This window comes from Ammospiza nelsoni, chromosome 1 (assembly GCF_027579445.1).
Source record: "Ammospiza nelsoni isolate bAmmNel1 chromosome 1, bAmmNel1.pri, whole genome shotgun sequence".
Lineage (NCBI taxonomy): Eukaryota > Metazoa > Chordata > Aves > Passeriformes > Passerellidae > Ammospiza > Ammospiza nelsoni.
The window spans coordinates 150,268,058-150,295,384 of NC_080633.1; the positions used below are offsets into that span (position 1 = coordinate 150,268,058).

Below are 27,327 nucleotides of genomic sequence, written 5' to 3' on the forward strand. Positions count from 1 at the left end.
AAAGAGAATTTATTGCCCCATTATCAGAAGAAATGAACTTCTTCCTGACTTGCTTAGCCATGAACACGACGTCAGGATTAAGAGAAAGAAGTTGGCACTGACCAGACATAATCCTGTGTTTGAATGGAATTTATGCATCATGTATGAGCTGTATGAATATGCAAGAGGCTGTTGTTTTTAAGGGTTAATCCTCTGTTAATGTGTGTCCTTTTTCGGGCTTATGCTGCCCAAAAAAGTACCCGGACTTCCATAACCTTTTGTTTCTATTGTCTCATATTGTCGTAATCCAAATTGTCCAAATTATTATTACTCTAATTATATTGCTATTTTTATAACCATTTTATTACTATTAAACTTTTAAAATTTTAAGAACAAGTGACTGGCGTTTTGCACAGTCACTCCATCATAGAAGGCCCCTCAGTTGATCAAGCAGGACTTGACCTTGATGGAGCTGTGGCTGTCCCAAAGCCCCTCCACGTCCTCCAGGAGTGCCCCAGCACAGCTTGCAGGAAAGCTGTTCCATGATCTGCCCAGCCACTGAGCTGAGACTCATCAAACACATATCTGTCAAGAAGACACAAAATAAAACCCAGAGAACATTCATTTTTCACAATCCAATGATGCCGTTGGAGCAAAACTCTGGAATTTGCTCAGGCTCATCAGAATCCCAGAACCACAGAATGATGAGGTTGGAAGGGACCACGGTGGGGTCACCTGGTGCCACCTCTCTGCTCCAGCAGAGGCTCAGGATTGTGGGCAGACAGTGCTGGAATATCTCCAGTGAGGGAGACCCCACACCCTCTCTGGGCAAACTGCTCAGTGCTTGGTCATTGATGGGAAAGATGCTCTTGCTCATGTTTGGGTGGAAAAAAATCACAGTACACAATCCTGTACCAAGGGCTTATTCAGCACCTTTTCTCCCCGTTTTATTACATACAGAAAACGGAGTGTTTAAGCGAGGCAGTGACACCTGAAGTAGTTGTGGGGGAGGAGGGCTTGGGCCCCTCAAGCTGTGCCAGGGAGGTTTAGTTTGGATCCTGGAAAAATGGCCTCAGCAGAGTTTTCACCCAGGGTAGTGGAGGGATACAAAAGCCGTGGGGATGTGGCACTCGGGGCACGGCTGAGGCTGGCAGGGATGGGGGAGCGGCCGGACCCGGCGCCATTCTCGGTTTTAGGGTGAATTATTCCCCGTGAGGGCGCTGAGGGAGCGAGGGAGCGCGCGTACCTGCCATGCGCGGCGGGTCACGGGGTGACGTCACCGATGACGCAACGCGCATCGCCATTATAAATCCGCGCCGCGGAAGCCGGCCCCTTTCGTTCCGCGGCGGCCCAAGGTGCTGAGTCCTTCGTACGAAGCTAAGGCCGAACCACCCGGCGACCAGCACCGCGCCCCGCCATGGCCTCCGTCTCCGAGCTCGCCTGCATCTACTCCGCCCTCATCCTGCACGACGACGAGGTCACCGTGACGGTGAGTGCGGCCGCACAAGATGGCGGCGGCCGCGCGGCATGGCCGCCTGAGGGGCCGCGCCGGACCGGGCCGGGCGGGCTCTGAGCGCCGCTGTCTCGTTGCAGGAGGACAAGATCAACGCGCTCATCAAGGCAGCCGGAGTGAACGTGGAGCCTTTCTGGCCGGGGCTCTTCGCTAAGGTGGGCGAGAGGGGCCGCGGGCCGGGGGTGGGCGGCGTGTGGGGCTCCCCAGCGCTCCTCCCGCCCGTATTAACGAGGCTTCGCTGCCGCTTGTCGTTCCCTGCAGGCCCTGGCGAACATTGACATCGGGAGCCTGATCTGTAACGTGGGAGCGGGCGGTGGCGGGGCTCCGGCTGCCGCCGCTCCCGCGGGTGGTGCCGCGCCCGCCGGCGGAGCCGCCCCCGGTAAGTGGCGGCCGCGTCCGACCGAGGCTCGGAACGTGGATCCAGGGATCCATGGAATGGCTTCAGTTAGGAAGAGCTTTATGGCCATCTCTTTGCAAACTCCTGCCGTGGGCAGGGACACCGTCCTCTACACCGGGCTGTTCAGAGCCCCATCCAACACTTGCAGGGATGGGACAGCCGCAGCTTTGCAAGCACTAGTTACAGGAGCTGTTGGCATGTGGGTTTTGCCACGCAGAGGGTGTGAGTGGTACAGGAGCTGTTCACGTGTGGTTTCTGCCATGCGGTGTGCGTGAGTGTTCTGGAGAAAAGCCCGCCCTCCCCTTGAGAAAGGGAGCATTGCACATCATTAGTGTTCCCTCAGAATTAAAACTGCTCTTCCTGTGTGTCATCAGGATCAGAGCATCAGCATCTTCTCAAAATTTTTCGGGTTTGCTGGAAATTAATTCTGAACAAAACCACTTTGCTAATAGCACAAACAACATTCTTGGGCTGTTGGCTTAGGTTTTAGGACTACTTGATGTTAATCATTGCATGTGACACCTTTTGTGACAAGTGACTTCTATGAGCTGATAAATTGAAATATAAATCTGTTTCTTTTCCAGCTGAGGAGAAGAAAGAAGAGGAAAAGAAGGAAGAATCAGAGGAATCTGATGATGACATGGGCTTTGGTCTTTTTGACTAATTAGTTTTGTACCAGCCTGTAATAAAGAACATCTGCTTGTACTCTTGTCTCAGGTGGATGTTTGTGGCCAGGTTACCTGCAGCTCCTGAAGCTGCTGTCATGAGTGCTCAGCTGGGGCTTTACAGCTTCCCCTGTCAGTTTTTTGGTGTTTCACAAGAACAGTTAAAGCTCTAAAAGGCACCCACAGCCTGTGGATGGAGGGAGGGATGAAATCCCAGTGAGCAGGGGTGTGGTGACAGCTGTGGCACAGCAAGGCCAGGGGCTTTTCACAGTGGGGAAAAGGCTGCAATGCTCAGGTGAAGGGCTGAGGTTGTGGAAGGTACAGGATGTATTTACCTGGTGTGGGAGGTGATGTCACACTGCAATGGAAAGGAGTTCTTAAAAGGCATGAATTTCATAAATAACTTCTGAACAGGACTTTTCCAGAGCAGTTGAACAAGGGAAGAGTCATGTTCCAAGTGGGTATTCCAAAGCATTTGAGGCATTACAGAATTCCAGGTGTATAAGAGACACCAAACTTGTGGAGGGAGACTTCCACAAACACTGATAGACTCTGCACTGTCCCACCTTTTACATTTATATAACAACTTCATGACAGAATGGTAGGTATTTGTATTATCAACTCATTTTTAAAAAGACACAGGTACCCAGGGAAGAATTCTTTTGCAGTGCACACACATGAAATAGTCAGAGTTTCACTGGTAACACCTTTTTAATAGGTCAAAGTAACTGTACAGTTCATTATATTCTTCCTGAGAATAATTTATATCCCTCAACAGCAAAAAGGGAGTGTGGTTTTTATTTTAACAGAACAGATGGCATAACTGGAAAACCAAGGAAAATCTAATTACACTGCTCTACTGTAACTCCTCCCAGGCAAGATAGACAAAAGGATGGGTTAGTTAACTACAGTGGGTTTAAAATAGTCATCATGGCTTTAATCTGTCATTATAAATTATATAAAAATGGGGGACATGAATGGTTACAGGTCTCCTCTAAATGCAGCTCTGAATTGCTCTGGTACAAAGCAGCATTTTCACTTCCAAGGAAAACAACATTGCTACAAAAGAACTGGCACGTTATCCTGGTGAAAAACTCAAGTGTTCAGTTGTGTCCTACAGCTAGTTCCAAACAAATGCTTCACACAGTCACGTCAAAGTAAAAGGCAGGAAGATGAAGAGGGCTTTAGTTTGTCTTGAAATGACTGAAGTTTTGAAAATATAGCTTTTTATTCTTTCTCTGTAAATCGTGATTAGCATATTGCGACGTAAGTGTTCTAATAAAAATTCCAGTCTGGATAGTTCATATACTGTGGGCAAGAATTCTCAGCCCTGAGGTTTCCCCGAATTCTTCACTTCACAATATCTTTCTCCCATCTGCTGCTCCAACAGTTTTGGCTCCGAGGCCGCGGCCCAGGCAGCTCCATGGTGGCAGCTCGGTGCGAAGCATGTCCCATGCGATGATGGAGTGACTGCCCCGTGCCCCAGCTCCGAGGGCTCCTGTACAAACTCAGCTGCCGCTAACCACGGCCCGAAGCCAGCCCGGCTCCAGCAGAGCCGCTCGCTTCAACTGTTGCAATGAGAGACCCCCAGGGGGCGGCCAGGACTGCGCTGGGTGAATCCTCACTGCTGGTGGAAGGTGAAGGAACATCCTGGCGCGAGCAGAATTCCGAGGCTGACGATGCTCTTCCCTCAGTGCTTAGTGCGGTCTGGACTGGCTGATTTTCAGTCTGGCTTGATCAATGACATCCAGCAGGTTTTTGGCATCCACAGCCAGGGCGTGAGCAGCCGTCAGCATTTGCTTCTTGTACTCCTGCTGCAGGCTGGTCATGACGTACTGCTGGGCCAGCTTCATCTTGTTGATGAGCTCGGCCAGGTCCGAGTTCAGCAGCTTCTGTGCCATCTCAATCTGCAACGAGACAACTCCATCAGCCCTGGGGGTTTGAAACCCTGCACTCACAGCAATTCCACAGAGCCACAGCCCCTGCTGATCCCTGACTGCAGCTGGGCTGTTTCTGCAATACCACGGGGAGCAGCAGATGGGATTTGGCACCTGCTGAGCCACCCACTGCTAAACAGCACCAAGACCCAAGCACTGGATTTTAAACCACAACTTGGCATTAACAGCTTGTAATGGGCTTTCAGGTTCTTGTTAGCTTTACTCTCTTTACTACTGAAGCAGCTCTAAAGCATAGAAGCAGCTCTAAAAAATGAAACAAGAAGGCAGATACAGGTTACTTAAGCACACAGCTAAGTCAGCCTGAACCTCTGAGATGGCACTTACAGAACCGCACTCATTCAAGGTTTGGAGGAAAACTGTTTTAATTATGAACTTCGTTGAAAGCTCTCAGTCACTCCTTATCCAGAACTACAGACAACCTTCCAGCTGTACCAAGCTCTGCCCAATTACCTCTTCAATGATTTGGTGTGCAAGCAAATGACAAGTGACATCTGCACTAAGAATTAACCCTCAGCCGATTCCCTGCTATGGAACACTGGTGTTTATGTCACTTCCTATAGGTGACACCTATATCCAGTTTAAGAATCCTCGCTAATACCAAGGCTAAGTTCATGCAGCAATTTAAATTAAATTAATTTTATGCAGAATTATAACCCAGGAGTTCAGATTGCTCAGGGAACCAAAAGGTCTGTGCCATGAAGGGAGCACCAAAACCTGTCCCAGTGAGCTGAGGCTCACTGGGAAGGCAGTGGCTGAGCAGCAGGTAAGCAGAGCTCTACGTACCTCTCTGTGGGTGCTTGCAGGGAGCACTGGGAGGGTCTCATCTACTGTTGCCAGTAAAGTTCTTAGTGCCAGACCAACCTCCTAAGAAAAAAAAAGATTAAAGAAATCAAAGACTTGGAAGAAATGGATGAGAGAATTTTAGGAGTGCAAGGAGGCAGTGGATACATTTAATTGCTCATCTGGATAAGGAAAGAGTTGGAATGTGCCTATGGCACTTCACAATCCCCCCTGCAATTGTGTCTATCAGCATCAAAACAAGATGCCAAAGACTTAAGAACAAGTTTTTCTCATAAAAAGTGAAAATGTGGAGAAGACAGCACACTACTCAGGACTCTGGACAAGCACAGGCAAGCTGGGCATGAAGCAGTGCTGTCACAATAGTGGGCATGGAATCCAAAGCTCCAACCTCTGACCACATGAACACAAACAGTTTTTCTACTTCCAGCATTCCAGAAGATTTCCCCTATACCACTTGAAGAGCTCATTCAGGGTAGGAATACACCCCAAGTTCAGGCACTGCCCCCATACCTTCACCATGGGCACGTACTCCTCGGGTGGGGCCGGCTGGATCTTACTGGACATTTCTATCACTGCCTTCACCAGCCCCGTGACGTTCTCGTAGACTTTGTCATTGGAGCGGTCCAGGTTGGCCGTGGGGGGAGGGCTGATCTCCTGCGGCTGGATCTGCAAGCACAGAGCGGCTGCTGGAGCTCCCGTCCCCAGCAGGTGGGGCTCGGCCACCTCCCAGCCGGGAAGGGCTCGGCTTCCCCGGCTCCCACAGCCCCGCCCGGCCCCGCGGCTGCCTGAGCTGGCTCCGGGATGGAGGAGGTTTCTTATAGTTCTTCTGACTGAACCTGATCTCTGAAATGACACTGGGCAACTTTCACCAGGGTTTCCCTGAAGAGCTTCCAGTGGAACACTCAACAGAGAAGGGAATAATTTGAGACATGAGAGTACTGAGTACTTAACATGTCCCAGTGGTTCAAGTTCCACTGCGAGGGCAACAGATATCAGGTCCCTCATTCCAGAAGGGATTTTTGTGCTCCAAAATAATGTCAGAGCACACGTTAACATACTGATATGTTGAAGAGAGAACTGATATATTAAAGAGAGAACTGGAATGAGATCATCCTTCCAAGCCAAGCTATTCCATGATTCTATTACATTATTCTTCTGTTAGTGAAAATCTACAGCAGGCGCAACAAAAATGGTGTCACCAGTACAGGTGGGAAACATAGAACACTTTTAGGCAGTTGATTTCCAAGAGATCAGAAAAAAACTCCTAAGTTAAAAATCCTATGGTCTTTACTCAGGTCAAACTTCCAACATGTCTGGAGTTAAATCCAAGACAGACTTAATTAATCCCAGGTCTGAAATGAAACAAACTTTGCAAACATCCTTTGTAAGGTCCTCAGTATCTCAGAACTGTAAAACTACCACGCATCCCAGTCTCCTGCAGCTATTCCCTACAATGGGATGCCCAAGCAACAACTCAATGTGAGTAGAAAGTTAAAAAATTCCTGATTTCCTCCTGGATCTGAGATGGCTCATGGTGCTTCAGCTCCCTACAGTGGGTCACTGCTGGCTCTCAGGACTGGTCCCAGCTCCAGGACAGTTTCACTGCAAGCCCCTGATCCACTGCCCTGAGGAAACTGTGGAATGCTTTGGTGAGACTTTCTCTAAGGAAGGAGTGCAGGATTCAGTACAAGGTGATTCCATTCTGTAGCATTTCATTAAGTGGATACCAACAGCTACCACAGAGATTCAATCTAGTGCATTGATCAGAAAATACCTTAGGAAAAAGAACACTGTAATTGCTTCAATCAGCAGGAAAAGGCTGTGATTCGAATCAGTTTCAGCAATCAAGAAGTTAAAACAGTCATTTGGCAAAGTCACATGCAAAGACATTTTGGAATAGGGCACGGACACACACGCTCACGCACTGCTTACCCTCCATGGCTATGGTTGAGCAGAATGTGGGGGGAAGTTAAAGAAATTTACCAAAAGAAGGGAAAAAAAGAAAAACAATATTAATAAAACTCAGCAGGAAAAAAAAAAAATAAAACCAAACAAACCCAAAACATGTGTAGCAATCAGAGACCAGTTAAAAAGCCTGCAACGAAAACACATCCTCACCAGAACTGGCAGCCACCCGTGTTAGCTCTGGGGCCTGTGTGACAGAAGAGCTGCTGTGCACCCCTGTGGGCAGTGGAAGGGTTTGCCATGCACCCCATGCTTCCTCCTGACTCAACACACGGGCAGGAGATCATGCAAAGCTGACAGGAGCAAGCCAGTGTGGCAGAGTGCTGAGTGGAGCAAGGGCCTGGGAAACCTGTCCTGGGAACTCTGCTGGTCCCTCTGCACAAACAGTCTAGGATACAAATTTTGTATTCATCTTTCTGGAACTTCTTGTTTAGGTAAGTCGAGATGGAAAATACACGGGCGATTTAACTGTGCAGGACTTGTTCACAAGAACTCATCACAGCCATGGCCAGGAACTACCCAGAACCCATTCCAGATGATTCCCAACCCTCAGAACTCCAGACCCAAACTTTTCAAGACTATGGACACTGTGTTTCTCAGACCTTGGTTTCTCTTTGCTTATCCCCAATATCAACACCACTACTCTGCAGAATTTTGAGTTTCTTTGTGGAACTGGCTGAACTCTCTGGAGCCTGCTCTGAAGGCTCCCAAGGGCTGGAAATTCCAATCCTCTTCATCTGTGCTCTCCCTAAAAAGGGGAGTCTGAACTGGGGATACAGAAAAGGGAGTCTGAAATGAACCCCAGAAGCATCTTCAGTTTAGGATTGCAACCATTAACAAACCTATGCCAAAAAAGTAATGGGCTGTTTTCTTCAAGGGGCATAAAACAATCCAATTCCAAGAAAATTTTGACAGAAGAAAAAAAATCAGCCCTTCTTTTCTACTCAAAGAGCTATTTAGTACACAAATCCCGTTCACTTGTCACTACTGATGTCTCTGACTGCTCAGGTTTGTTTGTTGTCAGAAGGATTTATTTCAAAAACATTATTTCATGTTCCAGCATCAGCATTTAGAAAGGAAATTTCAGAGAAGCTGAGTTTAGGAACACATCTGTTACTGCTTTTTGACATTTTCTAAGGCTTGGCAGCTTGTAAAGCACTGGCATCAGTTTATGATAAATAATCCTGCTCAAATTCACCACTGCTGGCTATTTACACTGGTTCTTAAACATTCCAATAATCCCAGAACACGAGCAGGAGTGAGGCAGGCTGGCAGTGGCTGGGATCAAGTTGTGCTGAACACACTGCTCTGATGGCAGTTCTGAATTTCATGTTCAGATGAACTGGGCTTTTTCTGTATTTCCTTAAATCACCTAAAATAAGGGTCACTCATCCCAACTGCTGTGGCCACCACGCCATGGATTCCTGTTCTTTACTACGGGCCTGGCAGGGCTGTTTCCTGGAGATTAGAAAGGTGGCAGAGTCCCACAGGCAGGAAACAGCACACAAAGGGATGATTTTGGGAGTGCCTGACATCCTTAGGAGCTGTTCTGTGGACACCAATTGCAGCAGGGGCAGGACACTGCACCCTGCAGCAGCACCTCTCCTACAAAACCACTGTCAAGTTTCAGTTTTGGCTTTATTGCTATTTATGGGAAATGAAAGAACACATCAGGAAGTATCTCCCTCCCAGGTCAGACAGCCCATTTCCCCTCTTCCCTTGCTCCCCAGAGCTGGTAGTATTTGAGGAGCTCTGGTGCTGCAGCAAGAGCTTTTTGAGCACTGCAGGAGAGGTCTCACCTCCTGTGACCAAAGACAGAAGACTTTGGTACCATCTGAGCAACTGGGATCCCTGGGCATGCTCCACCCTGCCCAACAGGGAGCTGGGTCCATTTGGGACACCTCATCATTCCACATTGGAAATAAGCTCACCTGGGCAGGTTCTAGGTGAGGAGCACACTAAATCACAGCCAGGGAGACCCTGAGTTCCCTCCCCACTCCCCTGGAGCTGTTTGCCCCATGACATTATTTACTCATGAATTCTGTCCCCTTTGCTTTCCATGCTCTCTACTTCAGGAACACCAAACTACCTCAGAGCTGCCACGTTTGATTTGCTGGGGCTGTTTCACTGGTAATGAACAAAGTGGCCCTGGGAATGTTCCATTTTCTGGGTGTTCCCCTACCTTCACACCCTCGTTGTAGCTGTCCACGGGGCTGTTGAGGCTGGCCAGGCTGCCCAGGTGCCCTGGGGCTCCGGGGCGTGGGGGCTTCTTTGGCGGAGCCGCGTGATCTGCGACAAAAAATTGTGATTTTAGAGCAGCAAAGTGTCAGAGGCACCTGGCACCCTCCTGCTCTGCCCTGCAAAGGCTGCATGGGCTCTTCTCTGCCACAGATGGGAGATCTTTGGGTGTGCTGCAGGAAATTCACTGTTTGTGGGAGCTGCACTTTAGGAGAGCAGGATTGTTTTAGTTAAATATTTGAAACTCCTTTTGTGGGGTAACTGCTGCTGCTCTGGGCACAGCTACCCCAGCACTGTGATGGTGTCATCCCTGGTACCACATGCTGTGTGAATCTGGGAAACTGGATTTCTTCCCAGCAGCAAATTGTGTGATTCACTTTTGAGACTGAGAAACCCAATTTTAGGTGTCTGCTGCTGTTTTACATGTCTGAACTCCACCCTGGGTGAATTCCCACTCTGACTCAGCTTGCTCTAGAAATTTCCTGCTTGTTGATCTAAACACTTCCTTGCCTTTGCTGACTGCATGTCTGGGGCCTGCATGGGGAACCTGAACACACAGCACACAAACATCAATGTGTATGGAACTGAATCCTCTCTGTATGGAAATATTGCCATGAACTTTTGTTGACTGCTGCTGCTACAAGACTTGTAATCAAATACTCAAAATGTTAGCATCTGCTTACCTGGTTTTCCCACAGGCTGATATATGTGCTGGTTACCAGCCTATAAAATAAAATAAAATAAAATAAACATATAAAGTAGTTATTGCAGTGCTTGCAGCTCTCATCAGCACTATCTCAATCTCAAACAGCAAGAGCAGCCAGCTCTCAGCACATTTCCTACCAGCTGAAAATACATCCCAATTCACCATCATCAGTCCCTCACTACAGGTCTATTACTTATAGAGCAATAAAAGAATTTGCATGTATTTTGTACTGCTCACAACAGTCCTGGCTTCCACATTGCAGTTCATCCTTATTACTCAAAGGTGGTGAGACAGTCACAGGCATTTTCAGTCTGTGCCCAGAGATCCAACTTAGAGGTCATGGTGGTGAAGGAGAAATGACAACAGAGAAACTGCAGAACTTCCTGCTGAATGCTTCTGTAATGGGAACACGCTTTAAAACTGGTTTGCTTTTTGGTTTTGTTGCAAAGCTCTTAGTCAAGGCCCATTTGCTCATCCACTTGGAAGAAATTTAGTAACAGACTGAAGAGACTTTCCCTGGTAATGGCATTCATCCATCCTTCACACCAACCTCATCACCGCTGTGAGCAGCCCAAGAGTCACAGAATTAAAGAATATCTCTGTGTCCACAGCCCTGGCCCTCAGGGGTGATTTTAACTTCCCAAAATTCAGCTGAGAATATCACACAGTGGACACAAAGAAGTCCAGGAAATTCCTGTGAAAGTAACTTCTGGGTGCAGGTATGAAGGAATACTGGGAAAGGTGATTGCTGGAATTGCTGTTTGTAAACAGAGAGGGATTCATGGGCCAAGTGCTGAGCAGTGGCTGCCTCAGTCATGGCAACCACAAAGGAGTTGAGCTTCAAATTGTTGGAGGTAGCAGAAAAAATTCCAGCAAAACCTTGGCTATGGAGAGAGTGGACTTTGGGTGCTTTCCAGGAAATAGTGAGGTTCCCTGGGAATCTGCTTTTGAAAGAACTGGAGTCCATGGATGTCAGGTGATTTTCAAGAGCACAATTCAGAGTGCTGGACATCAAGCAAGCAGGGCAGAAAAGGGCCTGGCAGAGCAGGGATCTTCTAGAAGTTAGGAGGACAAAGGAAATGTACGGACTTTGGAAAAAGGACAGGTGGCATCCCTACAGAGATGCTGCTTGCCACTGCAGGGAGAGAATTGGTGCTGACAAAGCTTGACTGCAGTTTCAGCTGGACAGCACCACAAGAAGGGCTTTTTAAAAATGTCAACAACAACAGGAGATGCAGAAATGACACTGGTCTGTTGCTCTGTGAGGTTGGTCACCTCAAAGACAGGGACATGAAATAGAGACATTCAATCATGTCATTATCTTTGACTTGTGCTGTTAACATAAATATTTCAAATCTCATAACCCCAGGGGGAAAGGAAGAGAGCAAGAGAGAGGCAGAATAATGGTATCCCACTAGAAGAATTCTTGCATTTTTATTTCCACAAAATTGTGTATTGAAAGTACAGGTCAAAAGAATGTGATCAGACAGGAACTGCCAAAATGTGGGTGGTAACTTCTCATTTGTATCACTGCCCAGTTTCTCATCCTCTGTCAGAAACTCAAATTGACTCACAGCAGCATTAAGCATTTCCCACTGCAAATGAAGTCAGAGTTATGTTCTGAATCTACTGAGAACTACAAGATCAAATTCTGTGACCAGAAATGCAGTTACCACGAATTAGAGTCTCTTTTAAAACCCATTTTGTCCATGACCATGAAGTGTTTTCTTCACACTCTTTCAAATGAGGTGGGATATTGGACCACCTCATCTGGGCAGGCAGGACTTTCCCTGGAAACAGTTTGGGATCTGTAACCTGTGGCATGACCTGAAAATCTCCGGGGCATCTCAAAGCATCTTCACAAGCAGCACAAAATGCAGCAACACTTTTCTTGCTCTTACATAAAGATGCAACAACAGCCAAGGCCTAACAGCAACTAAGAATCTTTTCCAAATTCATGGAAAAAAATCTTAGGAGTTTCCAGACATGAATGTCTCCAGAGACTGTGCTGCAGTGTGTCACTGATATACTCATTCATGACTGTCTTGGATGCAAATGCAGGAAGAATCCCTAAATTCCTAAAAAGTGAAGAAATGCTGAAGGCAAAGCAGGAGTTAACAGTCCCATCCCAAATGAAACAGGAGGGTGGATTTAAAATATCCACCGCTTTCTTGGGAGAAACAGTGGATGAAGACCAGGTTTGTATCATGAGCAGTGCCTAGCCTAATCCCCCTTTTCCAACAGTATGATCCAGAGATTCCAATGGCAATTCAACAATTGAAAAAATGGTTTTAATTAAATTAAACAGTCAGGAGTTAAGCCACTAAGAAAGAACACCCAAGCTGCAGCTGCTGTCTGGGAATAAAGGAATGGCTGTGGGGTTTATTCCAATTGTTTTATAGTGGATCATTTACCCCAAACAGATTTCTGAGTAATACAACAGCAACATTTACATTCCTTGTAAGAAAACCCTTCAGATATTTAAACAACTGCATAAGTTACTTTAATCCTGCTTCCTGTTGACAGAACTTGCAGAAAACAATCCCCATTTTTAAATAAAAGGCCCAATTCTACAGCACATGAGCCCTTGGAAATTATTGTAACATATTTGTGGAAACATTTTAATATTTGTTTCAAGAACAGCTTCAAGGGATAAAAACAAAAAACAACCAATAAACCCCAAATCCCCCAAACTGCTGCATGAACCACTTTGCTGTGGCTGCAGTTCCCACAGAAGCTGAGCCTCTTGGAAAGCTGTACCACCATGTAATAACAGTGGAAACATTTATCAAAACCTTTAAATCATCTCCCACCCCCAAGCCAGTGTACAGAACGTTCTAGCAGGAAACTGGAGGAAGAGCTGGGAGAGGAAAAGATCCCCCACACTTACAGGCCCCTGCAGAGCTCCGTCCTCGCGGTCAATGCTGCCTCTGGAGTGCCTCATGTCGGGTTTCTGAAACAGAAATCCAGGGATTCACTCTGTGCTCTGCTCACCCAGTGGTGTGCCCTTGGCTTAGAGGCAGTGCAAAGACAGGAGAATGCTGCTCCAAATGCACACTGACAAATCCAGATGTCGTTTCACTCCAGCCCCTGCGCCCCCGCTGGAGCCTCGGCTGCTCCTCCTGCAGCCGCCCCCAGCACAGGACTCAAAATGCTCCAATAAATATCCAAAGTACCCCTGAGCTGACACAACACTGGAAAATTTGCATTTTAGTTTTCTCAAAGGCAGCAAAAGTTGGTTTTTTTTCTGAAAAATAAAAAAGCTTGCTTCCCAACAGCAAAATTTCAACCACAGGATGAGAAACGCTGCGCATTAATTCCCGCTTCCTGCCCCAGGATGGCTTAAATGTACTTGGCTCCCTCTGCAAGCAAATGGGGCCAATTACTGGAGCTCTCTAAACACTCCATGTGCATACAGCCAGCCAACAAAGCCATCCAGATGCCCTTTTCTTCCCATACAAGCAACAAACAAATTTATATTTCATGTGTTTGCAGCACAATACAGGAATCTGGGGCTTGGTTGTTTCTAAAAGCAAAAATAAAACCACACTGATTCTGATTTTTTTTTTCTTCACACATGAACCAATCATTTTCTCACAGAATATGCTAGAGTTGGAAGGGACTCACAAAAACCACTAAATCCAACTTCTGGCCCTGCACAGGAAAACCCCACTTATCTCCCCAGGAAACCCAGGTATGTTTTATTTATTCTTCAAGGACAACACTGATTACATGGGAAGACAAAGGAATAGTGGATATGAAGCCAAAGTTAACACTGATCTGAACACACAAGCTCAGCAAAATTACAGTGTGCTTCTTGTGCACCAATTCTGGCACTTAAAACCAGGATTTATCTGACTTTCTCCTACAAGACTAGATGAGGAGTCACTGATAACTTAAGGGATAAAGTGGTCACACATAATATGGAAATAACACTTTTTTAATTCAGAGAAATGTAGATGTAACTAAACACAGTGTCACTAAACTGACCACATGTTCTTTCAGGGTTAATTTCAGGGGACAAATACATCCTTTTCTTGTTTTAAGGCTATTTGAGATTCCTTCCTCCTGTAAGAATATGAAAGAATAATTCCAACTCACAAATCCTACTAAATGACCCTAAAAACCAACAGGGCAGAAGGAACCTGCAAACACACACTAATAGTGATCTTCTGTCATTAAGAACAGTCCAGTTGTGCTGCCATGTCAGAAGGGCTCACATTTGGGATTTTCATTCAGTCTTCTGCAGACTGAGTGGGGCACAGCCAGAGACAGTCACTGTCTGAAAGAACTTGCAGATTAAAAATAGAAAATCATATCAGACAGGGAAATATTTAACCCTCTCTTATCATGAAGAACTGAAACAAACACAAGTAGTCTCCTCATGTTTTTCCAGGAATTTGTGACAAATTTCAAGATGAAACTTACCATGACTCATCTCCAGTTTATTTCCTTATTACGATACATGAATTCTTTTCCGATTAAAGTCTCATTTGATATGAGTATGTCTGAAAGTTCACTAGACAGGTAAAGTCATGATTCTCATTGTATTCTTCAGCTAAATCAAATAGTTACCCTTGTTAAATATCCATATAAAGCATATGACAAACTACATTTCTATTACCGTGATGCTCACAATTTGCCATTGTTTCATGTTCATTTCTAGCCAGGGAAGTGCCCAAACTCTTTGGAAATAACCAAAGACTGTTTTATCACAGAGGTCTTTAATGCTCTTTACAGTTACAGCAATTTATTACTCAAAAAATGCACCTTAAACCAGGAATGGTTTGGGCTGGAAGGGACCTTAGAGATCTCATTCCAACCTCCTGCCAGGAGCACCTTCCCCTGGAGCATCTAGAGCACATCCCTCAGACCAGAATCCAGAGACAATGAAATATCGAGCATTTTAGAAGAGTCAGAAGCACAAAAATGCACAAAAGTCCAAGTAACAGGACTTTTTTTCCTAGTAATATAAGCAAAAACTGAAATTAGCAGACACAAAACCCATCTCCTCCTCTCCTTGTCTTGCTGAGAAGGTCCCTCCTTCCAGCATCCAAAGGCTCCAAGTCACAGGAACAATTCATTCCCCAAGTCTCCACCAGCAGCCAACATGCAGAATGTTGAGTTCCCTCCAGGACACCCCATCTTGGATAGCACACAACCCACAGCCCAGGAATGGCTGTGCAGAAAAGCTGAAAATGCTCACCAAACATCACAAAAATGGTGATTATTAACTTGGTCCCCACCCAAACAAGGCTGTGGTGCTGCCCTGGCATCTCCAAGAATCTGATCCCAAACTGCAGATCCCAAGTGCCAGGGGGTGATGGCAAAGCTGAGGGACCCTGAGCAGCTACACCTCAGAAATAAGGAAAAAATCCTTTAGCAGGACATAAACTTCTTTCAGCTTCCACAAACATTCTCCTCTGCTCCATCAAAACCTGGGCAGTCAGGAACACATGGAACAAAAGAGAAGGGTTCAACTTTTGTGTCCAATGACTGAGAAAAGTCCCAATTCTATATTTACTGATTTTAATGTTCTAATAAATTCTAACAACTCCATTTGACTGAATGATTTTCTGGTTTATTCTTTTGTGTAGATGTGGAAATGTCAGAAGGCAAATTATTTTACAGTAAAAGTGATTTTGATGATCAAACTCCCATTGTATTTTAAAGTATGATTCAGCAGTAATTCTTCCACTTCTGCAGTTTCAAGAGCTTTGAGCCCCTCGTGCTGCCACAAGAACAATGCATTGCTGAATTTTTAATTCTGTGATCCTTCAGCCGTTTAATGCAACATTCTCTAGGTCAACACTCAGCCTCACACCAAACCTGTTCTGTACTTCACCATTTCACAGTTCCAGAGAACACCCTGCCATCTTCCCAGTCCCTGCCATGGCTCTGGACCTCCCAAAAACCACAGAGATAAAAAACTGTTGTTAAAATCTTCCAGAAACACGAAGTCCTTCAAAAGTAAATGGATTTTTTTTTTTTTTTAATAAATAAGCCTACTATCTAAAATCTTTGGAAATGTCAAGAGGAATTTTCAGACAGGAAGTGTATGTTGACAAAGTGGGACATAATCCACTTTATTTCCAGTATTTCTGGTTACTTGCTAATAAAAGAATATGTAAGCATTGGAGTTCTCAGGACATGCTGAATTGTAATGTCTTGGTGGGATTTTCTCAGGCTTAAAATTAGAATCTTATTTTAGCAACAGTTCACATCAATTAGACTTGAATTGAAGTTCTCAGTGTCAAAATAGGACAAAAACCACAACTATGTGGGAATTTCAGAAAAAAAAAACAATGAACCCAAGCATGATAAGGAAAATATGTGAGTTATTTCTTCTTAAGCTATCCCAGAAGGGACTATAAATTTCTTAGTACAAAACCGTTCTGTCTGCTGAGGAGTTACTAACAGGCATGCACATATATATCTTTATTTATCTGATTAAAAATAATGTACATAACATCAGCCCAGCCAGAAAGGAAGGTTCAAAGTGGAAACTCCAAATAAAGGAAGGAGCAGGCAATTAATTAGGCCCAAAAGAAGAGATGTGTAAAATGTTCAGAGATAATTTTTGATTGTTTTAGATTGTTTGTACTGCAGCCATTTCATCTGAAGGTGCCCTGGACAGAGACTGTGTCCTGTAATGATCTGCATTAAGCTTTAGGGGCACTAATGCTTTGTGTCTCCACTTCAGCTTTCTCAAAAATAACTCACCTATTTCTGTCCTTCCTGGAGATGATTCTCTCCACAGCACTTTTATCAATAGAGCATGAAAATTTAATGATCACAATTTTTAATCAGTGTCCATTAAAGCTGGCAGAGCTGAAGTGCTGCCTCCCCTCCCTGTCAGGGGCTGAGGTGTCAGTCCTGGACCCCCCAAAATCAACCCCTCCACCAGTTCTCTCCTCACTCTCCAATGAATGTATTTGGAACAATTTAAAATCAAACACTTCTTTACTCTTCAGCTTTTACACAATGGATTTATTTTCATTAGGGAGCTTCCCACAAGGAGAGACCTGTTTGTTTCCCCTTTTTACAGCAGAATTTCCACAATCCTGGATTCTGTTAAGGCTGCAGCTTGAAAACAACACTTTTATCCTTTCAAGTACTAACTAGTCCCATGTTCTCCAAGGACCAGTTTCAAGCAAACTGCTTACACTGATAACAAGCTCCCCAAAGACCAGCACATTTCCATTTCAATGCCACTGCACTGAATTCCCCATCTGGGGAGTCCCCTCCAGCACCATCAGTGCTGTTTATCCCTGTACCAATGTGCTGTGAGCTGTATTTTCTCCCTGCAGAAGCAGCAATAAATTTCAAGTCATGAGCAAGTTGGTGTTACTCTGGGGAAACAAAAATTGTACCAACACAAACCCACAGAGGATTTTCCATCTTGTTGCAGTGTCTTACAATAAATCATTTGCAGTTGCTCCCCTGTGAGTCCAACTCTCAGCAGTACAAGTGGGATGTGCTGTAGAGCCTGAGGATTGGGTAAATAGAGCTGGTTTTGGAAGCAGACAGTTTACACTGAGAACACCACACATGGTTACAAAAGTTAAATATTATAGTTAAGTAAGTTAAATATTAAAATCTGACTCTATTCTGTTGTTCTCTGTGCTGAAAAGGACAAATATTATTTGAAACTTGTCTAAAGCAGGCAAGGGAGGGCCAGATTTCTTCTCTCTAAATCATGTGGAATGAAAATAGGGGAGGCCCTTCTTCTCAGAGCAGAAATGTTGTCACTCACTAGAGGACACAAGGAGCATGTGTGTGTAACACCTGGCTTATTTCTATGCTGGACATCATTACATGGCCTTAATGCCTCAATAAATCACTTATTTTCACATGTTTGGACTCTCATGTCTGAAATGTGGATATCTTCAGGACACCTGCAAAGCTTTAAAGAGTGACTCCCCACTATGACTTTTCCACATCTTCACTTCCTCAGGGCTAAATCTAGAAACTCACCCACATTCCTTTTCCAAGAAACACCCACCTACAAACTGAATATTCTCCTGACACACATCCTGCTATGGGCTCAAAGGCACCCTGTGACTATCAGCAGCTCATTTAGCTCCTAACAGGGGGTATAAATTTTTAATAGGCATCCAAGGGTGAACCTCAAAGTCTGTACAGTCAAAATGTTAATGTGGAAAGAAAAAGAACTGAAATTTCTTATGGATTACAACTCCCCAACAGAATAGATGCAAGTGATATGGTGTTTCCTCACAATAAAACTAACACAAAATGGAAACACAGCAAATCTCTCCCAAACAGATGCTATGAGTGTATTACAGATATAAGAAAAATCAGCAAGTTCCTTCTCAATGTCAATTTGGGGGATGATAAACACCCTAATGGTCCAGAGACTGAATCAACAAACACTACAAATAATCATTTATTCTACACAAAAAATCAGAGAGTTTTCTGCAGAAAGTTTCCACACAATCTACTGCCACCACTTGCAATGTCAATGCCCTTTTCCCAAGAAAGCTGATTCCACAACAAGTTCTTGAGCATCTTTCAAGTTTTAATTGTCAGTGGGAGGAGTTTGACCTCCTGGGTTGTGTAGGTCACAAGCAAGTGGTGCCACACAAGACTGGAAAAGCTAATGCCTAAATTAGGGAAGAAATTTTCCTTTCCTCTCCCTCTCTTCAGACCAAGCAATCTGGGCACAGGGGTTTGTTTGCTGTCATCCCAATGGGAAAATGCAAATTCCTAAGGGGACTTTAAAGGAAACCAGTTTTAACTCCCATTAATCAAAAGTCTCTTCTTAGCTCAGGGACAATGTGGATCTCAGCTAGAACATGTCCTGGACATGGGGGCATCTACCAGCAGCTCCAACACAGGAGATTTCCAACCTGAAACATTCCTTGAAATATGCCTAAGGTCAAGCACAGGGCTGTCTGTCACAACCCACACACAGCTCTGTAAATTCTCCCCTGTCCCCTGAGCCTCAGGCACCCACAGGCTCCTGGTGACATTCTACTCCCACCTTCTACTCCATCCGTAGCCATCAGCCTCAAGCAGGAGAAATTTAACACTCAACTTGAATTTTGACAACTGGGAAGCCAGAGCTGAACCAAAAACCATACACGAGTGGCACTGACAACATTTCTCTATGGAATTGCAGAGAAACACCATCAGAACATCCCATTACCAATGAATTCTTCTTCCTGCTCGTGGTGAGGTTCAGAGCTTTTCCCTCCTCACAGAGCTCTCTCTTATACTATTTCTTCCCACTGACATGTGCCATTATTCCTCCAGGGCAAGGCTGGGTACAACTCTTAGCACAGCCACTACCCTTAGATGGTTACATCTTCTTTAGGGGTAGAGTTCTGTCTAAGAACCAACAGGCAACCTCCAGATGGGCATAGAATTATACACACAACTTCCCCCACACAAACACTCAACAGGATAAAATTCACCAAAAGCCACAGCTGTTCAAGAGATCTGAAATACAGCTCTCACTAGCCCAACACTTATTTTAAAACCTGTTTCCAAACCCACATTTTGGGGGTCCTGTATCCTGTAAATTTTCTCATTTCACAGAAATGACCAGTTTTAACCAGCTGCAGTACAAAACCCCAAAATCAGAAGGAATTAAGAAGCTCTGTGAAACAAAGAATTACCAGGAATCGTTCTTCTTTTTCGAGCCAGCGCTGATCCTCCTCCATCTCCTGCTGCTGCCGTATCAACCTCTCCTCCATGAGGTGTGTGGGCAGAACCTGGCTCATCCCACGGATGTCCAAAGTGCCTGAATCCTGCAATCCACAGGAAAGTTACTCAGTCTCACAATTTCCAATTCCTATCAACAGGTGCAAGAACTTAGAGATGATAAAAGGAAAGTTTTTTACAAGTCAATTCTCAGCAGCAGTCAAGCAGAGTTTCTTCAGCTCCTCAAAAAGCTGAAGCAGAGCACTGGAAGAAACACCCTCCAACCCTGAAGTTTTTATCTGCCTTGCTCTTAGTCACTGCAACCAAAAAAGATTTGAAAGATTCTGTTCTGTTTTTCAGCAACATTGTCACTTCCTGTGTTGCACTTCATTTAAGCTGGACAACAAAACCAGACTTATCAATCTTGTTTTCTTGGTCTTGAGCAATAATGTAACCATCCAGTTGTTAAAAGCTACAAGATACATTTTTTAAAATCAAAACAAACACACTCTTCAGTGTTAGCCAACAGTGGCAAAGCATGTCACAAAAACATTTTTTAATGAATTTTTGTCCAAATATTTATGGCTGTCTTAAGCTTACAAAGCATGTCACAAAAATATTTTTTAATGAATTTTTGACCAAATATTTATGCCTGTCTTAAGCTTACAAATACTCCACATACCATACCCCAATGCTGCCTGGAAATCATTAGGAAATAGTGTATAAATTAGTATTTTTTTAAAAGCCAAGGGAAATTTGGTAACAGAATTCCCTGTATTTCAGAGACCACTTAAATGTTTATCAAGAACACAGGGAATAGAGCTGGTTAGAGAAGAAAAAAAATTAAGACAGAAGCTGCACAAACTGAATCTTTGTGGAAGGTGAAAATGGAATTAAAAAGTGTACAACAATGGAGAACAGGAAAAAAAAAAGACAGGAGGTTAAAGGGGGAATTAATTTGATATTCCTCAGCAGCTCAGTGCAATCATGACAGGCTGGAGAGCACCCAGAAGGAACTCAGCTCAGAACAGTCTTTCAGACCCTCTCATTTTCTCTTCTGGGTAAGTCACAAAGAAGCCTCAATCCTTCAGCTGTGCTGGGTATCTCCCAAGAGATTATTTTATGACTGTTCCCATCTCTGTGAACAGCAGTAAGTTCCAGTAAAGCCTTCTCTTAACAAACACCAAATATTTGCTATCACTCAGTTAGATAAGTAGTAACAACTTCATCAAGAATTCATGTGAAGTGACACTTCATGCCCAGCTGTCACCATAATATTTTCTGAAAAATCTCTTTGCCCAGGATTCTTCTGGGAAGCTGAGAAGCCTCAGAGAAAAAGGAAAACAATGTTATCTCATTTGCTTCTCCTGTGTTTTGCTGCTTTGGAATGTGTGTGGTTGGAGATTATTTATCCAATATGTGAATTGTTTTTACTTAATGACCAATCACAGTCAGGCTGTGCTGGGACTCTGAAAGGAGTCACGAGTTTTTCTTTAGTATCTTTTAGCCTTCTGTCTGTATCCTTTCTCTATTCTATAGAATAGTTTAGTTTAGTATTCTTTAATACAATATACATTATAAAATAATAAATTAGCCTTCTAAGAACATGGAGTCAGATTCATCATTCCTTTGACAAGGGTCTCAGAAAATACAAGACCCAGTTGACTGCAGTGAGGCAATTTTAAAAGTACCAGAAAAACTCAGTTCCCCTCTAACAGATCTACCTAAATAATAGAAGTAATACAATTTATAATAATAAAAAGTGCATTGAACTGTACAGGACACAGTGTCAGATCTCCTACCTCCATGTTTGGTTGCCACACTGGTATTTCCTGAGGCCGATGGTTCCAGGAATCTGTTTGATCCAGGAGAGAAGCCTGCCCAGGATAAATGCTGCCTGCCATGGCTGGTATCCCATGAGAACCAGGGTAGCCAGACACCTTTAGGGGGCAAAAAACCCCACAGGGGCAAAAATAAAGAGAAAAACAGAGATATTAGTAAGACCTGTGCTTCCCTATAATGGAAACATCTCCTCCAAGACATGAAAGCACAGAAATTACTCAATTCAAGCAGACACTGAGAGGAAGGAGGAGAAGCAACATCAGAATAAGGAAGCTGAGCCAAAATATGATACCTCTGTTTTAGGTCTTTGAGGATGCTCATCATAACATAACTATTTTAGAATAACTGCAACAGGACACAAATACAGCTTTTGAGGAGAAGTATTTTATGGTGCCTATCAAACCAGCAGCATCAGAGCATGCTCTAACCTCTGCAGGCAAGGAGATCAAAGTCCTCTGAGGACAAAACTCAATCTATAGATACATATGTAAGAGCTCCACATGCAGAGTTCATGCTCCAGATAATAGGAGCCTGCAAACATCACCCTACAGATCCCCATAAAAATGTACTCCCTGCTGTATCTTACAGGCTTAAGGCTTGAGTGGCAGCATGTAATTAGTGTGCTGAGCTGAGTGGCCTGGGAACTTCTCCACAGGAAAATCCAAGTAGTTTTAATGAGCCTGAAGTACTTATTAAATCAATGAAAACCTCCCTCTCTTCATGGAAAAAAATCCCCTTGACTGAGACAGCTGTAATATGGCTGGAGCCTTGAAAAACCTAAAATTGCTCAAAGTCCTTTAAAGACAAACTTTTGTTCTGAATTTCTTTAGCAGTTTTAGAAAGAAAAGCAAAACCTGTGAGTATACAACGTGGTGGAGCTAAAGGCAGCAGCTATCAGGACACAGAAAATAAAATACCAATGACCCCAAGGAAAGGCCCCCAGTTAATGCCATTTTATAAGGCCAGGGATTTCACAGCTCAGCACAAATGTCAACATGAACACCACACTCCCTCAATAAATATGGAAATGGCTGATGTGTTTCACTGCAGTTTCAGGAATCTGAGTACCACATCAGATGTGGAAATATTTACCATCTGGAGTAAACCTACCAGGCTCAGTTTGTTTTGTTTTTTTTTTTCCCCTATGTAAAACAAAACTCAGAACTGAACTGAATTAAAATAAACCATGTAAGAAGTGCATCAATCCCACCAGCTGCATCTAAACCCACATTTGTAAAAAAAACCAACATGCATGGTATTAAATGTAATACCTGGTAATGATTTGGCTGTACCATATGCTGTGGGCTTGGATAAAAGCCTTCACTGGATCTGGGGCTGGGGTAACCAGGTCTACTGGGCTGTAAAGAAAAAGGAATTTTTAGAATCATTAAACACACACAGCTAAACACAGAAAATTATGTTTCATTGAGACAAACATTTACAGGTTTGGCAAACTTCAAAAAAACTCCAAAACAGATTTTCTGTAATTACTTTTTTTAAACAACTAAAATTAAGTTTTCGTCCATTTTTGCTTGGCAATGGATGCAGCTGAATTGTTTGCTCAGTATGTCAATAAATAATTCTTGCTCTGTGAATTCTTTGTATTTATTTAATTGCTTGCACTCAATGACCTGCTCTGTTCTGTTCAACTCTAGAGAGAACATCATCTAAGAACCTAAGTCTTAAATCAAAATTCCAGGTGCAATACAGCCTTGTTTCCAATTTTTGCTGTTAATTTGCTGCTTTTGTGACTGTTCTCAAAAGTAAATTTCTTTTGTTCCAGTAAGAATAACACAAACCAAATGGATTTATTTGCATGGCTATTTCCATGTGGTATTCTGAGGTATAAAGTTAGTTCTGATTATTAACTTCTGTGTAACTAATTACCTCAACATGGAAATTGCTTTTGATCTTATTCAGAATATCTCCAAAGGTATAGTTGAGGGTTTCTTTTTGAATAAGGAACAGCATTGCTGGGTATTTCAGGAGGACAAAAATTAACAAAAGAGGGAAAAAAACCCCAAACTTCATCATTCTGCAAAGGGCTCTCTCAGTCCTTCTGGCAGTTAAAGGCCATATCAATTGGATACTGCAGAATTTATCATTGCTTGATGAAAAAATTCATTCTCATTCTGGACTAGGATGTTTTCTGTCTCAGGATTCTAACAGAAATATCACTGTGAGATACAAGTGATCTCATACAAGTGATGGATTGTGAGACCTGGGAATTGTTTGAGGATGTGCAGGAGCTTTAAGACCTGCAATACAATGAATGAGCAGAAGAATAAAAAAAATCAGTTGTCACATTAAAAAATTAGATAATAATCAAAGAGACACTTAAAGCCTCATACCTACAAGATTCCACTTGTTCCAATGTCATTATTAAGCACATTCATATTTTACACAAAAGAAATGTATAAAAAAAGCTAACCAACAACAGCATCAGAAATACAGTGAATTTCTACAAGGACACAGCAACCCCCTCAAAACAGATTCTCTCCAGTGGAAGAATTAACTGCATTTTTAACATCAACATAAAGGTGCTCATTTCAAATTAAGCATTATGCTGGTCCAATTTATGCAGTTTATCTGCCTCTGTGACTTGGAACATTGTTTAGATAAACACCAAATCCTGCTAATTCATCTCAGATGACTGAACAGGCTGATGGATTGTTTGGTGTTTCTAACTCTGAAATGAAAGCAGCAATTCCACTGCCCACATTTTCTATTTGCCATCAAGATACCAAAATGCAGAACTAAGCTCAGAAATCTGATCTATCAGGCAACAACCTGGAAATGGAGAGAAAAACACCCCAAAATCCCCAGACAAACACAAACTCTCCCCCTCCCTTCAAATCAACACAAGAATTTGCCTTTCTATGAGTGCTGGAGAATGTGTGCAGCACAAGATGCCACACAAGTACTCCTGGAATTATTATCAGAATTATTAATAATTAATTATTATTCCAGAACCAGGAATTCACCACAAGCTATCAGGACACAGACAATACAGTGGTGACTGCACACAAATAAATTCTTCAACATACAGGCTTGAACTTTCAAGCAACAACTTGCAAAAATAACTCTGAGGGGAAGCAGAGTGAGAGGGAACTGGAGAGGTTGGACTCCCACAGCTGCAGAAGCCATCAGTGACATCCAAACAGGACAGAAATGAAAATGAAGTGGAAACTAAACCACGTACGTTACTTGGAAACAAGCCCCTCATTTTCTGTCCAGAAGAAGGAAAATGCAATTAGCTGACTCCTGTCCTGTCACTAATGTGTTATAAATAAACTTCATGCTGGCCTGAGAGCTCATTAGCCAACAATTTACAGGAGTGCTACAAGCAAGAAGGGAAAGAAAAAGCCAGGAGACAGTTTTGTGGCAGCTATGGGGGTTTTTTTACAATTTCAAGTAGCAACAGAAAACCTTTAAAGCAGTATCACAGTACAGATCAGTTCTGAGCACAGTTCAAGCAGAGCTGGGTCATTTCAGGCAAAGATTCCCAGATGGGGACTGAAGTGGCCAAAATGCCGTGGTCTGAACCAACCCATCAGGGCAGGCTCTGAAGAAATAAACTGAATAAAAAGCAAGTTCCTGTTTGTTTTTTGTTAAACACACATAATTTGCAGTCTTAGCTACCTTGGGAGGAGCTTCATCTGATCCTCCTGAGTCCCAGGACACCGTGACTTGTCGCCTGGATTCCATTCTCATTCGTTCTTCTTGCTGCAGCTTCTCTTCCTCCAGTATTGTACTAAGGAAAACACATTGCAATCAAGCAAAACTCCAATTTCAGTGACTAACAAACCTCTCCCCACAGCCCTTGCATTTTTCAGACTAATAAACAGTACTTCACTTGAAATTCTATAAAATCACTGAGAGCCAAACTTATTTTACATCCACTGGTTTTGTGTCTGAAAACCAGTATCAGGAAGAAATATTTCTGTAGGATTACCAGGGTGCTTTCAACAATGAAAACAGCATCAATTTTCAGAAAGCTGTGGTTGATCTCACACACAATTTTTTTTTCCATAACAGTTCTTTTTATGTGCAATTACACAGAGAAGTCCTCAAAGACAATCAATCAAGCACTTACTTGCATGAAAGCTTAATCTTCACAAGAAAATATTCTACTGAACTGCTGCAAAGGTTCAAAACAAACCGAAAATGTTCTTTACTGAAACTCAAGAGCTTCAGATCACTGGGACTTTTTTTTCTTTTTTAAAAGAAAGCAGTCAAAAATACTTCTTCAGCTCTTACATTTTAGCCTAACCAGGAACACATTCAGCAAAGCAATTTAGCAAAACAGAAAGATCTGACAGTATTCACTCAGCTTCTAAGCATTCAGGTCAAAAGGCTGCATTTTCACAAAGTACAAGACAGTAGTAAAACCAGTTTGCTACTTACCACTGTTCTGACTATTAAAAAGCCTGTTTGAAGCTGAACGTGCTCCTGCTGCCCCCACAGCCAGCCTCCTCCCAGCTCTGCTATGTGGCTTATTAATGTTGGATATTTGCCATTTGAAAAAGACTCAGAGAGAAGCTTTGAGAGAGGGAGCTGCCAATTCCTTGGAGCCGCACGCTACGCGGACGCTCTGGAGATGTGAGCAGGGCAGATTATTTCCATATCACTGTCCCCAGGGTAAAGGCAATCCTGTGGAGGAGCTACTCCAGTTTCTTTATCACTCAGGAGTTTCCAGAAACAAAGCTAAGTTCTGAGTTTATAATCTCCTGTTCAGTCTGTTAAACAACCACCCAGAATTACTCATTCAGGGGATGAGATCAACTCCAGCAATCTATTCTCATCGTGAAACTTCACTGCTTATTTCAAGAATAAATTCCTGCTGGAGACAAGAACTTTGCTTTTCCTTACTCAGCCAAAAAAACCCCAAACTATGCCACTTCTAAAAAGCAGAGAAGCTTGTCTCTCTACAGCTAAATCAAGTTTATAACTATTGCTGCAATTTCAATCCATCATTGCTGAAGCAACGCAAGAATGTGGAACAAAAGCAAAATCAGACAAGTTATTTGTAAAAGTCACCCTGCTAGAACTACCATGGAAACGCAGCTACAGCCTAACAGAGGGAATGAAGAGAGAATCATTCTATTTTACCTCTCTTTTCCTTCAGAATAAGGAAAATGCAAGATTTTCTACTTGAACCTATGAAGAACCCCTGCTTTAGAACTATCTCACACTTCCAAAACAAGACCAAAAAAAAAAAAAAAGGGAAAAAAGAAGTTTGCCCAGATTAATGAAAGAGAAATGAATAAAATGTAGGTTTTTAGGTTTTTAACCAAGCTGTTGGTACAGCAGTTGCTCTACTCTGAACAAAAGAATAGAATGGAGTTGGCTGGTAGTAGCTGGCTAAATTTAGAGATGGCTTACTGACAATTTGGGGCCATGTGTGGAATTTGTCACAGCACAGTCCTGGTTTTCCATAAAAAGGAATGAAACCCCAATATCTCTGCTTTGCTATCAAAGCCATTTTATCTCTGGTGCCCCAATGTGCAACACCATCAGCTTGTATCACCTGAAATGACAAATTTCTTTTGAAATTACTTCTTTTTCTTAACACAACCTCAGCTTTTTGCCTTAAA

At 43.4% G+C, this 27,327-nt stretch overlaps 2 protein-coding genes across 5 annotated transcripts in view; one reads left to right on the top strand and one right to left on the bottom strand.

Annotated features, from left to right (window-relative positions):
- Nucleotides 1-1,254: 1,254 nt before the first annotated feature.
- On the top strand, nt 1,255-2,594 carry RPLP1 (ribosomal protein lateral stalk subunit P1). The gene is made up of 4 exons (XM_059480181.1): nt 1,255-1,468; nt 1,573-1,647; nt 1,754-1,871; nt 2,474-2,594. The coding sequence occupies exons 1-4, from the start codon at nt 1,397-1,399 to the stop codon at nt 2,551-2,553; spliced, it is 345 nt and encodes a 114-aa protein (XP_059336164.1). The 5' UTR covers nt 1,255-1,396; the 3' UTR covers nt 2,554-2,594.
- Nucleotides 2,595-3,246: 652 nt separating this feature from the next.
- PTK2 (protein tyrosine kinase 2) overlaps nt 3,247-27,327 on the bottom strand; it is a 129,512-nt gene continuing 105,431 nt past the window's right edge. For 2 of the 4 annotated variants that reach the window (XM_059477586.1, XM_059477570.1), the window contains 10 exons: nt 25,373-25,484; nt 23,002-23,088; nt 21,691-21,828; nt 19,864-19,995; nt 13,113-13,175; nt 10,200-10,239; nt 9,461-9,567; nt 5,824-5,979; nt 5,296-5,376; nt 3,247-4,461 (listed from right to left, as the gene is read on the bottom strand). In XM_059477586.1, the coding sequence (XP_059333569.1) occupies nt 4,252-4,461; nt 5,296-5,376; nt 5,824-5,979; nt 9,461-9,567; nt 10,200-10,239; nt 13,113-13,175; nt 19,864-19,995; nt 21,691-21,828; nt 23,002-23,088; nt 25,373-25,484 (1,126 nt within the window). In that variant the 3' untranslated portion in view covers nt 3,247-4,251. Of the gene's footprint in view, nt 4,462-5,295; nt 5,377-5,823; nt 5,997-9,460; nt 9,568-10,199; nt 10,240-13,112; nt 13,176-19,863; nt 19,996-21,690; nt 21,829-23,001; nt 23,089-25,372; nt 25,485-26,137; nt 26,783-27,327 lie in introns of those variants that run through there. The other 2 variants (XM_059477595.1, XM_059477578.1) reach the window with 2 other exon arrangements.

Bases quoted from the DNA above. Each gene is read 5' to 3' on its own strand.
- RPLP1 (XM_059480181.1), top strand. From the start codon at position 1,397: ATGGCCTCCGTCTCCGAGCTCGCCTGCATCTACTCCGCCCTCATCCTG. The intron at 1,469-1,572 runs GTGAGTGCGGCC...GTCTCGTTGCAG, and splicing joins ACGACGAGGTCACCGTGACG to GAGGACAAGATCAACGCGCT. The intron at 1,872-2,473 runs GTAAGTGGCGGC...TTTCTTTTCCAG, and splicing joins CGCCGGCGGAGCCGCCCCCG to CTGAGGAGAAGAAAGAAGAG.